General features: G+C 36.4%; 1 protein-coding gene across 6 annotated transcripts in view; it reads right to left on the bottom strand.

Moving 5' to 3' along the window:
* The window catches only part of LOC113239151, a 103,548-nt gene that overhangs the window by 26,705 nt on the left and 61,469 nt on the right, over window positions 1-15,374 (bottom strand). For all 6 annotated transcript variants that reach the window (XM_026476019.1, XM_026476023.1, XM_026476018.1 and 3 more), the window contains exons 44-56: window positions 14,361-14,479; window positions 12,767-12,848; window positions 11,943-12,156; window positions 10,980-11,157; window positions 10,467-10,639; window positions 7,662-7,800; window positions 5,332-5,455; window positions 4,822-4,928; window positions 4,399-4,577; window positions 3,205-3,351; window positions 2,232-2,433; window positions 1,848-2,053; window positions 1,675-1,751 (exon numbers count right to left, since the gene is read on the bottom strand). In XM_026476019.1, the coding sequence (XP_026331804.1) occupies window positions 1,675-1,751; window positions 1,848-2,053; window positions 2,232-2,433; window positions 3,205-3,351; window positions 4,399-4,577; window positions 4,822-4,928; window positions 5,332-5,455; window positions 7,662-7,800; window positions 10,467-10,639; window positions 10,980-11,157; window positions 11,943-12,156; window positions 12,767-12,848; window positions 14,361-14,479 (1,947 nt within the window). The remainder of the gene's footprint in view (window positions 1-1,674; window positions 1,752-1,847; window positions 2,054-2,231; window positions 2,434-3,204; window positions 3,352-4,398; window positions 4,578-4,821; window positions 4,929-5,331; window positions 5,456-7,661; window positions 7,801-10,466; window positions 10,640-10,979; window positions 11,158-11,942; window positions 12,157-12,766; window positions 12,849-14,360; window positions 14,480-15,374) is intronic.

Genomic DNA, 15,374 nt, shown 5'->3' with positions numbered 1-15,374 from the left:
TTTCGACACTCTGACGAAAACGGTAACAATGGCTTTTTGACGTACGATCCCTTGGGTGAATGTCACAAATTATTTTAATTTGTGACTTACGTGTGGTGTTGCTATTGAATATTTAAAATTTTGAATTGTGTCCATTACGGGCTGTGGAGGAATATCTATGTGCTCTATAGATAGTCTTCTGTAGCCGAGTTGTACACCAGTTTGACATGTTTGTTATATTATTTTTATTGTACTTACTGCATGTCTAATACAGTAATCTTGATTAAGATCTACAATTAAAATAAATAATATTGAATAACGTCAATTGCGAAACACTATAATAAACCGACAGGCGTGTTTGAATCACAGATACGTGTTGATGAGGCGAAATATATGTCAGGTTCATAGCAGGTGGAAGACTGCGGTCACTGCCTACCCTGATACCTGTACTTGATAACTATGGGTAAATAATAAAGAAATTAAAAATAAAAAAGAAACAAAAGATGATAATTTAGTCAGACAAACAATAATTTAATAAGTTATCTTGGACTTCATTTACATTTAAGCCAAAGTCAAAGTCAAAGATTATTTATTCCATAGGTAAAATAAATTTACACTTGAAAAATGCTTAATCTGCTGGCCAGGGAAGATATATGTGGAAACCATTGAAGTTTACTATCTAAGGTCACTCCCAAGAAGACTGCTTCATTACCAAAGTCTAACTTTTCTCCGTTTATTTCTATGCTTGGACTAGTCGATTTTACGTTAGGTAATTCAAATTTAACACATTTTGTCTTCTTGGCATTAAGCAATAAATTGTTAGCATTAAACCAATAAACTACTTTAGAGAGGGTATCATTAATATGGTCATAGTTAATGTCATATCTGTCTGTTTTAAAAATCAAGGATGTGTCATCAGCAAACAACACTATTTCTATTAGTTAATGTTAATTTAAGCTGTTGATAGGTAATATTCATATTTAAGTAGACCGTAGGTCCGAACGGTAGGTGCGGTCGGGTACGTTTGTACTCTTTAATATTTAAAAAAATAGACATCTAGTTACGTCCAGTAGCAGTCACTTCCAAGGATATTTTTTCAGAGAATAGAAACAGAACAAAAAATAAAAGTAACGCGGGACCACATCGGCGGCAGCGATCGAAACTTTGTGTTGCATACTATCCGTACAAAATATTATTTGTGAGTTTACCCAATTTGTAACGACTTATATATTGTACTTAACTGGAATGTTACGTTGCAGTTATTATTTTTAGAAGTTAGGACTTAACACTGTTCACTTTATTGTTTATTTACATACATAATGCATACATATATTATTTTAAAGCAAACAGATTATAGTCTGTCTTTTTTGAAGACGGAGTAAAATGTCAAATATGAAATGACATTTGCAGGTTGCACAAGTTTACAATAAATTTCAAAATAGTCATGTAGTTGTTGTCCTCAAGTTCAACTACAAATGAACCAAGTTGGATTACTTAATACATAAGCGTAACCAACATTCAGTCGATGGTCGATATAATATTGTATCACCTGCAATCACTAGCTGCTTGCAAGTTGGTACCACTTTTGCGCAATGAACTGACATTTTACTGTATCATATTAAAAAAAGGCAGACTATAGCCCCGATGTGGAGGAATGACTCGAAGTTTATGTGAAGTGGGAAAATAAATACTGACAGTGGGACCAGCGCCAGTCGGTAGAAGGATTGGTTAGAGCGAACCGCAGCCTCTTCGGCGCTGTTGGGCTTCGCCACCTAAACAAAGACATTTATTTTACCACTCAGTTCAAATACAAATGTAAAAATTATAGCACTGATCACGCTCTCTCGAAAAGTAAAATAGGTGCATACCTGTATGCGAGTTTAGCACCGGGTCCCATTGGCACCACTTCGTCGGTTCCTTCCTGTCCTATTCTCACCGAATACGTGCAACTGTTATCGATCCAAAGCGACACGCGTCCCTCTAGAGCTTTTATTGTCTCATCCCATACATACGCTTTCTCATTTAGTGGATTTCCTACTGTTATGATCTCACTTGACGATTCTGTCGGTGCTAGCTGAAAGACAATGTTTTGAGGATTACTTAATGAAACAGTTGTACACGTTTGTGAGGAACGTTTTAACGTTCAATAAAACAACACATGTTGCCGGTGATGATGATGACATAATCTATGATCACTACACAGGTCATCGTTAATCAATTTTTCCAGTATCAATAGTTTTGAGATAAGATACCTTCGCAATAACTTTTTGCCAATCCTCGGCCATCATACATAAAGTCCTGACGCGGGGCACGTGCAAGCCCACGTGTATATTGGTTGAACAGATCCGGAGCCGCATCGGAGATTGCCCGCTCGGCAGCGACACTGCTGCTTGCGCATTGAAAGAGTCCACTAGCGGTACCAAAATTCCCGTCGTGCAGTCCAGTATGTTGCTCCTGTGTTAAGATTATTTTATGTACGACATATTTATCATGTACCTGAAGTCCCATGTTATATGAGTACTAGGGAGTATTGAAAATAACCAATTCGTCATCTATCCGTTACCTTTCTAACTTTTGTTTCTTGCAAGTACGAACAGTGAACAGTGCGCACTCCATCTGATTCGTATTAGTTCCGAATCCGAGAAATTACAGTCTGAAATGTAACTGGGATCATTTTAACTAGATGTACAAGCCGGACTTGGTGCACAAGCGACATCGGAAGCGGATCCCAGTTTTCTAGATTTGTATAGGTTCGGATTCGGAACGAATACGAATGGGATGTAGTGCGCAAACGCGTTTATGGTATTTATTTTTCTCAAACATGCTTGGAAATATTTGGGATTAGTTTTAAAAAATTAACACGCGAAGTTTTATTGACTTTTCTGGCCCGCAACTAGGCCAAGAAAGTATGATGGAATAAAATTTCTAATCAACTAATAATGAATTATGTAAACGGACAAGAACACCTCCAGCTGAGAATTAAAAAGACACAAACGACCATGGTTTTCCACACACAAGGACCACATTTTGCATATAATTGTGGTTCTCGAAGGTACCACGTACTTTCTAGGAAAGCAATTTTTATCACATGTCAAATAGTACTTTTAACATGAATGAATTGTTTTATTTTGGATCTTTCTATTCTGGATGCCTGACTCGTATAACTGGTACAGTTCAGGCAATCCCCGACTTGCCGACCCCTGTAATTTTGAACTACATATTTACGAAATTTTGCTGCTCAGTAAAAATGATGATCCTGCAGGAGATCCGAAATAGAAATTCGCCTCCGAGCCTTGTGAGCAAATCGTCAACACCCGATGGCTCCGCATTAGAGGCTTTGTCACGTAGTAACCTTCCAGGTGTGTCGCATTTCTGCAAGAAATAATTAAGCTTCAATTTCGTTTCATATGTGCATGGAAGACTTCAATGAATGAATGAATGATAGAATGAAATATTCTTTATCACACATTAAAATTACAATGACAGGTCAGAACAGTAAGGTAAGTATCACAGAGCAAGCTATTGCACAACAGGCGGTCATAATGCTAAGTACCAATTTCTTTCAGGCAACCTTAGGATAGTAAAAATTGTAGTGAAATATTCTGCCTGCGATTTTTTAGTATTTCGTTAAATGTAAAATGTGTCTCGGCAACCGTAAGACAGCAGCCTGTAAGTCGTTATTTTCTCCTTTGGTCGACTAAAACATTCCATACATCATTAACATATCGCACCCTTAGTAATATAAGGGCATAATCCAAAAAAAGTAGATTTTTGGGAAATCGCGTATTAAGATTCTGGATTCCTACATTACACCTATTTTTCAAATAATATGCTTATTATTTAAGTTATAAATATGAAATTTGGCAGATTTGTTCTTTGATAAATGTATTATAAATAGCAATAAAAAAAATAATATAAATAAATTCCATAAGTTTCAAGCAAGTTAAAAAAACACTTTCAAGTTAGACCTATATAGTACAAAAAATATAACAGAAATATGGAGCTATATAAGTTTGATCCCATTTATTATTTAAGTCCCTATCAAGTCCCAAATTTCCCAAAAATCTACTTTTTTTGGATTGTGCCCTTATATTACTAAGGGTGCGATATGACCCATTAGCGCAATGCGCGCTTCCTTCCTCCTTCCTAATGAGTCTACCTAACGAATGGAACACGCTATCGGCGTGCTTCCCGAAAGCTACAATTTCGCAATGCAATCCTCGAGTGAATAATCATTATTTGGACAATAGTCACATTGTCGCTTAACATTAGGTGAGATTGTGGCTAGGAGTGCGTTAAATTTACATTTAAACAATCGGCTTTGTCAGGACAGGAAAGCGAGAGGTGTCTAAGAGCTTAGGTGCAAGGTGCTTGCATATAACCGTCAATATACGTACAATACAAGTAAGAAGTACGTACCTGTCAAATGTTGGCAACGAGTTGTGGGCATGTACGAGCATGGAGCTCAGCCGCATGGTAACGCGAATACGCGGTAGAAGCCGCGGCGAGAAGTACGAGTCCACTCGCAACACGCCCGACAACATTTCCGCTGTCACAAAAGAACTTTCCAAGACGGTGTCGGGCACCGGGTCAGGTACCTGGTGGCAATCATCAATAAATCAAACGCCCCGCCAAAAGTCTGACTAAAACTTATTTCGAAACGTAATTTTCCCTTGCAGTATAACATTTCTGCATGGTCTAGTTTGCATTTGAGCAGACCTAGTTTGTTGATTAGTTACAACATCGTTTTACTATATACTTAGCTGACAAAAGTATGATGAATATGCGTATAATAACCGTTGTAGTGACTGCCGTCATTGTAAGTATTAAGTGCATACGAACCAGAGCATCAGGGCGTGGTTCGTAATTGGAAATATTGAACTCGTAATTTGGTGGTATCTCAGATTGGGAGTACACCCGGAATCTCCATGTTGTGCAGAACACAGCGTCTATAATGTACAAAATGCATCATTCAAATAATGCTGGCAATAAATGGATTACCCATATAGTCACGGGATCGAATTTGATTTCAGAATTTAATGCCCCTCAAATTAATATAAAAAAACGTAAACAAAAACTTTTAAATAAGACTGTTCTTTAAATATTAAAAGCGGACAGGTTAATAAGAACACGGAATTGTTGGCGAACTTCAGTAATGGCGTCACTCTTACATGGCCGCCAGTAAAACAAAACGTGCTCTAATATTTTTTCATGTAAAGTAGATGAATGGTTGGCCATGACGATGACGCGATGTGGCCGACGATGTTACGCGTTTGTCTAACCCTGTCCACTGACTTTAGCTTTGAATGACCCTAATTGTATTATAATGAATGTCAATAAAAGCGTACGAACCGGGTGATGGAACGAACAAATGCACTTCTCTTGGTTCGCTCACAGGTATCTTGATGAATGTGTGGGGCTTCCATTCCTTTGATTGCCGGTTGAACAGTTCAAGGACACAGTCTGTCTCCTTATACTTAAACAAAAGTTGTATGATCTATGAAAGCATTCGACGAAGCAATAAAATTAAAAGTTGCGTTGAGTATCTCGTGTTATACATACATATGGAGCATATCGAGCGCTACTTTGCACCATCCTGGCAAACCTCTCACTTACATTCATCAATCTTTTTATGCAATTTCTTCAGGTACCCTTCACCTACATTGTTTTTTACAGGTTTTATTTGAATTCTTTCTAGTTTGGTGATTGGCACTTTCATCCTTTCAACAGACTACTTATTCGGGATATTACAAGGAAGTGGTCCGTTCCGAGTTCTGTGCCTCGACACACCCTAGTATCAACCTCCATACCCTTTAATCTTTTATTCACTATCACAAAATCAATCATACTTCTGTTATTTCCTCTTTGCCAAGTATACATATGAATCTTCTTGTGATCAAACATAGTGTTTGTTACAATAAGATTCATTTCCAAGTACACTGCAATCAAACTATCACCATTCTCATTTACTCCCATATCACCAAAACTTTCCTAATTCGCTCTCTCACCCGTGTCTCGCTACACCAACCCAAACATTAAAATCTTTTATTTGAAGTCGAAGTCATCGACAACGTTATCCAACAAATTCCAAAACTCCGCTATCTCGGTCTGCGACTTTTGAATCATCCATCCTATTCTTTTCATTACGCACACGTTTTTAAGAACAGTCTCGATCTGTTCTACGAAAGTTTTTCCTGACTGTCCTCTTTCAATGTTGCCTTCCACATTGGCTCTTTATATCTCTTTCGTTAATCTTCTGTCGCACATTCACTATACCCCAAACCTGATGACAGTATTCCTCATTGTGTCATATAAGTTCTTTTAGAGTCGTTGACCTACCAATAAATGGACATGGACGTCGGGTTCGCGCTCAAAAGTGTCCGCACCTGTAGGGCGTTAAAATCGCATACAGGCGTCAATCGCGCAATAATCTTCGTTTGTTCGAGTGACAGCGCGGTTGTCAATCATGCGGCACCAATATATGCAGTACAAATAATAACTTGTAAAAATTACTGCAGTAAAGTGAAAACAGGATTTTGTATCATATTTTCACTAAACAAATATATTGTGTTATCATAGTTGTCATTTAAAAGTGTTATTTTATACAGTTTTATAGTATTTAATTTATATATAACTGAATCGTAAATATAAATTACAAATGCACACGAAATAATGAAATAGCTAACTGTCCTTTTTCTACCCATTGCATGCGCAAAAGATGGAAAGAGACCCATTACGTCAGTTTCAAGAAGCTTATATAAACTTCTTCATCATCGTCATTTTCAAATGTTCGAACCACAAGCGATTGAAATATTTAGAACAAAGAAACTGTAGAGTTGCTTTGATTTTAATCCTATTTTTAAAATGAGTTTTTTTAATAAACGTTAGCAATAACTAACAAAATATTGTTGTACTCGTTTTAAGGCATGGGATTACCTATCAGAAGTCGGAAAATACATTTGCCCGAAATAACATTACCTCGAATTTTCATAATGTGTTTTTACGAAGATTACAAAACAAAAGGTAATTTTGGATATGTAAAAAGCATCAAAATTACTCGAAAGCGTAAGGTTAAGCGTAGGTTTTGTTATAAATCGGAATTACGGATATTTGAGTTTACGTTTAGTTAGAATATCGGTACATTTCTTATAGTACACGCTTATTTTCACATTTGTAGTAATAATTATATGTATGTATCTGCCCAACTCTATATTATACCTTCAAGTGAATTTGTACAAAATTTGACATAATAATATATATAAAAAAATTAATTAATATTTACGAGAAAGGCTATTCCATTACTCTTGTGTTCAAGTAATTTTCAGTCGAAGCTAAATATGGCGCATTTTGTTAAGTTTCAAGTAGAAGCTGAATATGGTGTTTTTGGGCCCTTAAATTGTTGTAAGCAAATTTAGGCAGTATTGCAATGACGTTACAATTTAAATTAAATGTTTTAGTTTTTTATATTTCGTTACAAGTCACTACGTTTGTATAGGTTAACTTCGGATATTTTTTTTCGTGAATTTTGTATTAGACCCGATGTCCATTTGTTGGTAGGTCAATGTTTAGAGTGCATTTTTCAGCGACAAAACATATTTTTTTATTTATTTGACTGTCACGAAGCAATTGTGATCTTATGTACGTCTCATAGATGTTACACACATTAACACAAACGAACTTACTATTCCTGGTAATGGGAAAGCTATGAGTCGTATTATGGCCCGAGGATGAGGGTATCGCCATGATACTATACTGCGGTTCAACGTCACTTGGTAAGCCATTGGCAATTGACTCCCATTAATTATTTTAAATGCACCGCTCCTATAAAAAAAAAACAAGTACGTAACCAGAATCACATCATTTCCCTGCGTTTACATCACACCCCGGACGCTCCATACAATGGCAGAAATTTATTTACCCACTACTCTGCCCTCGGAACAACAAAAGGTAACGCATAGTTGTGCCTTTTTTCGTTACGAGGGCGGTACTACATACGCAGGGGTACATGAAGTGGTTGGGTTATCCATCACTTTCTTTTAGTATTTATTTTATGGTTTTACGTGCACAGTGACCTAAACCCCCGCCATCAACCCATTTACGAGGGGCGTTCATTGTATTCTCGGTATCGGGGTGATTAACTCATGATAAGAGTAAATTAATTACCTCATTAGTTAAAGACACTCTTTAAGGGTACAAATATAAAATTTCATGTAATTGTCATCATTAGTATTCAAGTTATCAATACGAGAAGACAACTACAATAACAGACGCCACAATGTTGACGAAAATCGAGCACCACGCAGTGATTAAATTCCTTACAAAACAAGGAAAGACTCAAAAAGTTATTCATGAAGAAATGGTGGCTGTTTATCAAGATTCTGCTCCTTCATTATCTATTCAGAAGTGGTCTAGTGAATTTAAACGGGGTAGAGAGAGTATTGAAGACGACCCCCGTGCTGGAGGGCCGGTAAGTGCCACTTCTGAAGAAAACGTCAAAATTTTGTATTGGAAGATGCCCAGAGTATCAGAGTGAAAACATTAGCAGAAAAGACTAAGCTATCCGTGGGTACCATTCACACTATCTTTCATGAACATCTGAATCTTTCAAAAGTCAGTGCAAGATGGGTGCCGCGAATGCTTACGCCGCTTCAGAAACAAGTTCGAGTTGAGTGCAGTAAGGGGTTTTTGGAGCTCTGTAGCGAAAAATCTGAGTGGAATTTCCGCCGGAAAACTCATGGCCACAGTGTTTTGGGATTTTAAGGGAATTTTACTGATCGAATACACAAAAATGGGTCAAAGTATTACTACCGCAGCTTACGCAAACAGCCTACGCAATTTGAAGGACGCTGTAAAGGAAAAAAGACCTGGAAAATTGACCTCTGGTGTCTTGCTTCTTCACGACAACGCGCCGGCGTTTTTTTTTTTATTGCCTCCTTCAAGAGTTGAAGGAGGCAATTAATAAACATTTTTCAGGCGAAGAGGAAAAATATTTTTTCGAGGGCATCGAAAAGTTATTTGCCCGATCAAATAAGTGTATTGAGGAGAATATATTGAAAAATAAATTTTATTTAGAATTTTTTGCCTATTATTTCATACCTATACCGAGAATACATTGAACGCCCCTCGTACCGTGCTTAGACGTGTAAATGGGTTGATGGTGAATGATGATGAAGTGACTTTTTAAGAGCAAATGAATGTATTGTTTATGTCAATAATATGATAATTACGTATACTAATGATTTTATTTATTAAATAAAATAGAATATGTCGTTTTACAACCGTAAATTGGACAAGTTAAATTAAAGTCAAATAAGTAGCTTAAACTAAAGACTTAAACTAATAAATTAATAACACTACCATAAATTACCTAGACTAAATTATTTCCTTCTAAATGTCTCCAACTATTTTTTATGAAGTCGCATTATATTGAAAATACGAAATCTATTTTTTTTAACTCGAAGAGACTCTATCCCATTTAGATGAATAAATAACTGTACGTGACACGATTGACGACCATCATACAGTAAAGTACGTTCGTTCGTAATAAATAAATTTAAACTGTTTAAACATCAAAATCGTCTTTAGCGAACGGCTTGCTGACAATCTTGTTGCCGTTTCGTCAATGTGACGCTCAATATGATGGGCGCGGTGTGGTATGTAAAGTTGGGAAGGTGCGGAGAGTACCTTTCTCGTTACTTTTTTATTCCGTGGTTTGTATTAGTCGACTGAGACCAACTTACTAACTGATGAAAATGAGCCCTAAAGTAAATTTAGATATGTTATACCGTCTAGCGCGTCAAACAATTATTTCACGTGACGACAGATGTGTGTCACGTAGATTTTGCGTAATAAAGAGAAGGCTCGGCCCACATAAATTTATTATAAGTAAGATAAAAAGAAGGGGGAACAAGCTATAACAAAAGTAAACAATCTACAAAACAGGTACAACAGTATAAAACCCACTCTTAAACAGTCCAGACACGTACTCCTAAAGGGCCTTTATATAAATAAACAAATCAGATTACGTGAGGTTGAGTTTACATGATGAATCGATTCGCACGTCCTTACGCTACGACAACTTTGATGAGAGTGACGACGGAACGAAGCAGCGCAAGAATAATAAAGAAAAGCAATTAGAGAACAATTGAAAATTTCAAAAGTAAGTGGCCAGGCACCAGTAAAGATGGTGATAAAAAGGCGGGATGACGACGAAGGAGGTCGCACCGTCACATGTGTATTGGCAAAATGATTTGAAAAAATCCTTGTTGGATTACACGAGTTATTTGTTCAAAAAGATCGGTTAGAACTTCATAAATTACGTACAACAGCAAGTAGGTAATTCAATTCTTAAACTCATCTTTTTGTTGTCTTTTACATTACGATATGTTCAAATATAAGCAAAAAATGTTCTTATGTATCACAATACAACGTCATAATATTGAACACGTTCAGCCACCAAACACATAGCATTGATCTTTCTTTCTTACCGTAAATCGTCTTTGTAGAAATGATTCCCACCTCGGTCCGAACCAATATTGTATTCACCAAACTCATCGAATGCCATCAAAAGACGTTGCTCTTCGTTCATAGCGCACTCATCCAAAATGCGTTCCTGGTTTACACACTCGCAGGTGTCACAAGAATCGGAGTTGCTTACGTCCTGAAAAGTACGAAAATCGTGAATAAATTCATTTCGATGACGTCATTGGCATACGAAGACGACGATACGCTTAAATTAGTTTTTTTGACGCACACTCGTAGCTCCGCACTAGGGAAACCCTGTATCGCGAACTACACATGATGGACACACACACAAACAGGTAGACACCACAAATTACGCCTAAACTCACGAGATAAATAAATATAGGCGACACAAATATTTCTCCCGACCTGGGATCTCTCCGTGGCAGCCCAGCACGGTAACCGTTCGGCCATAGAGGCAGTTAAATTTAGTTTCCACATATTCAGATAATGCACGGACATAATATCCTTGATATTACCGCGTCTTCGAAGACGACCTTCAAGATTTGTCGCACATTCGCGATAGCCTCGACGTCAGCCGGCCGCAGGTCGACAATGATCTTGTCCAAGTCGATGCACACACGGACACTCGGATCTCTGGCTGACATCCTGCCTTCAATACGCCTCCAAACCTCCCACATGGCTTCCAGTAGAAAACTGAGAACATTGACATATTAAGGAGTAAAATATATAATCCCAAAAGATGTTTTCATTGTACTTTATAATATAATGTTGAGGGCTTTAGACTATCTAATTCGAATAATGTACACACGATCTTGTATTCATCTTTGGTATACTAAAATGAATTTTTCATCACATTTGCTCGTAAACAGTGTCATAATATGCAGGCAAAGTCGACCGTAATGTCCTAAATTACACCCACGGGCTTTCTCATTACATTACTGCCTTACGACAGTAATCGATTTATTTTTTAATTTAATTGCACTGTACTTCTCAACGTCAAGATTAAGCAAGAAGTTTTCATGCTTGAAAAATCTAAATGTATTTCGCTTAAGCTCGAAGTACGGAAAAAAACTAAACGTTTGCAATTTAAGTATATTTTATTAAATTAATTTTATAAATTCAAATTCTGCAGTATTTTTAGTATTTTGAAATTATGCATTTTACATCTAATACATCATGGCTGCATACGTTTTTGTCTTTTACTACATTTTACTTCAAGTTGTATTATCTATGGACGAATAGCTCTGTTGAGAAAATTAAAAGATTTTCAAAATCCGTAATTGTTGTGTTGTACATAGATATCGCTGGTTAGGAAGCGATATTTATTTTGTATATGTGATGACAAACATTGTACGCTTCACGGGTGGTACGGGAATTACGAATTACGAATCTCAACTTCGAAACTCGGTCTTCGTCTTCTAATAGAATCTCGTTCGTAATTCCTTATTTACCGCACTTAATACACAATGTAGTATTACCCAGCATGAAACGGCTGTATTATTTGTCGACGGCTGTCGTTGGCTGGGCCGCAGGCGATCATAAATGCGGTAATAAGACTTCGGATGATCAGCTGCTCTGGACGAGTGTTCCAGCCCAGTTGAACGGAAAGGCTGTCAAATCCAATCGTTCCTTCTAAAGTCTGCACTCCTATTTGGGTTGTTTGTATAGTTGTCGAATCTACGCCTAAGCGTTCTGTAGAAAGAAAAATCCATATTAATATGCAAAAAAGTAAGCACGAGTATATCTAGAAATTATATTCCATGTTTATATTAATATATATAAGGAAACTAATTTGCTATTCGATATTGCAAATTGTAATGCTTTTCTAAATGCCGTAAAGCACATTTTTTTCATACTACACTCAATATATCATAAAAGAACGGAGTATGATAATATTTATTTATTGTATATATAAAGTAGTAAGAAAACAAAGTGCTTTACGGTAGCTGTAATGGTGATTATATACTTATTATGCTATATACAGGATAATAAGTACATAAGCCTGGATCCAAAGCTAGAAGTTCAAACTTGCTGACGGAAAAAAGGTTATATATACAGTGCACCCTCAATAATAAACTAGCAACTAATTCCAAAAGTAACATTATTGAGAACGTGACAATACGAATAAAAAAATAATGTACGATATAAAACTAAGGCTGCGGACAAATACGACAAATCGAATCTTGTCATATTTGGCCTTAGTCAAATTGTTGGTGCCACATACGTTGCTTTTTCCAGTTTCCTAAAAATTACTACGTCACTTTATCATTTGGTGTGCGAATTACAAAAAAAGGAAACATACGCAGTAACTGACGGATCTTATACAGCAACGGCTCATTCGGAACTTTGATGTCGCGTGTGGACTCAGAATATATGCTTGCAATCTGTGGAAAAAGAAAAATTCAATAACCTATTTGACGGCTACAAAGATCAGGCATTTTACTTTAATTGCATTATTGCTTTCAAGCTTACTTCTCGATACTTCCAATGAACACTAACTTTATTTCTTGGTCATTTTCTGTTAATTTTGTAAACAAAACAGCGATATTTATTTATTATATTATGCTCCCCGAATTATGTGAAAAAAATAAAGAAACAAAAAACAAAATGACAACACAACTTGGCGTAGTGTCAATTAGAGGTACCGTTCTGGATGTAGTGAAATCCAATAATGTACTAGTAACAATGTTATAAGTTCCAAGTCACTGCTTGTGTCTAACCATAATGAAATAGTAATTATATAATTTCATTTTAAGTACTGCTTTAACATCTTTAACTTAATATGAAAAAGCACGCCCCGGACACTCCATACAACTAAAGCTTATTTATCTACTACTACTACATACAGCAAGGCGCTATCTGCACACCCGCAAATGTGTGCGTGAAGTGGCAGGGTCACCCATCACCTTCTCGTAGTATTACGTTACGTGGTCAGAGCGGCAACATAGCGAAAATTCTAACGCGAATGTTATTTACAATTCTCGCAACATAATCCTAATAATTACACATGTTATTTAGGCATTTCTATATACATAATATTATATTTTTCATTAATTCACTAACTAGAATAATATTGAAGATTTATTTAAAAACATATTAAAAGTACTTAAAGTGTTATATTTTGGACAGATACTTTTAAATAAGGTATTTGAAATTGCTTGTCAAAGTTTATCATTTCCTAGTTAATAATTAGGTATATACACTACATAATTTTTACAATTGCAATACAATTGACAATTCGAAATCTTTTGTCTACGTCTACTAGCTCACGAAGTTAAGGCGTCTCATTACATTGATATAATAAATCTGTATTATATATTACTCTGCACTAAATAAGTAAAGAAAACAATAATTGAATGGGTCTCAGACGTAAGTTTTTTTATGTACTTCGTTAGACTACTTTCGGAAAACGAAAGAAACTCTTTTCTTTATCTCGTTTAGATGATAATAAACAGCCGTAGACAGCACGACCGTAACAAATAGTAACGTAAAATGATGTTATATATTAACGTTCAAGTTTCGTAATGAATAAATCAAAACTATATTCAAATATCAAAGCCGTCTAAGCGCGAAAACGGCTCGCCGATAGCCTTGTTGTTGTTCAGTCAATGTGAATTCGTTTGATGTCTTATTGCTTACTCTATTTTATTGAATCGTGAAGCGTCGTGATTAATAAACTATGTGATAGCTTTGGAATTCTTTCCAAATTCTTCATGAAAAAACGAAGGCCCCAACTTGTAGTCAGTTTGTTTAAAAAAATCACGTAATCTTCTTCTATATAAAATGTAAAAATTGTATGTAAAAATTATATACCTAATTTGCGTTTATTAGACTCGCAAATACACGCGATTTAGATCAAAAAAATAGTTTGATTTCCAATGATAATTATATCTTACACAGTCATGTATATCTTTGATTCTTGCAAGACGTTTTTCGCAAATTTCAAGCAGGATTGGGCGTTCCACGTCGATAGTTAGTGAGCCACGGGAATTAAGAGTGGAGGTTTGAAATGTACCTGTAAAATAATCTTAATTTATTTACATTAAATAAATAAATAAAAATCATTTATTGTCAGACAATAAAGTCCATACAAGTTAGTAACATGACACACCTTATAACTATGTTAGTGTCAGTATTAGTAGAGTCCAAGTCGCTCTACAGACTGTGAAATTACAAATAATAAATTAATTAATTACTTATAGCAAACAGGATGAAGACAGCCACCCCGGCGGCTCATTGACTCCCACGTAAAACGTGCAACTCAGTGAACTTCCAGAGTACAGCCGTATCCAACCTGCCCGCTATCGTCTTCAGGATCCCGTTGCTGCTACCCCTCACTCTTCGTACTAACGAGAGGGATTGCATACAAATCGTCCACATTAGCATCAGTGAACATGCCAGATGCGCTGCAGAAATAAGGCCCGGAAGGTGTTATTATATTGGACTCGCAAGGCACCGTACGATCTCATTTAAAGTTGGATCATAGAGCACACGTGAAGAACATTGCACTGGTTCGAGTATTTAAGGAGATACAAAGAAATAGGCCCTAATGTTGACTCGATGATAGCTAAAGTTATCATGTATGTCCGTAAAATCGAGCTTCGCCCGCGATAGTGTTGACGAAAGTTGTAAGTTGGAATAAGAATAGGCGAAAAGTGGACTGCATTTTTTAGGTGGCCGGACAAAATGTAAATACTATTATTTTTAGTCGGGGATGACTTCATAAACCCACCTACCTACCTTTAATCTTTAAAGTATTCGGCTCCTCGTATGACATGGTGGATGACGTCACCGCTATTCTCCGCCTTTATGCCTACTTTTTGGAGCTCCAATGGCCCACCGTCACAATCAGTCACCAGTAGACACCAACACGACACAAAACAGTCAATAATAAAAATTACGGATGGGTG

Source organism: Hyposmocoma kahamanoa, unplaced genomic scaffold (assembly GCF_003589595.1).
Source record: "Hyposmocoma kahamanoa isolate Upper Pololo Valley unplaced genomic scaffold, ASM358959v1 99702, whole genome shotgun sequence".
NCBI classification, from domain to species: domain Eukaryota; kingdom Metazoa; phylum Arthropoda; class Insecta; order Lepidoptera; family Cosmopterigidae; genus Hyposmocoma; species Hyposmocoma kahamanoa.
This window is presented reverse-complemented; position numbering and strand designations above follow the sequence as displayed.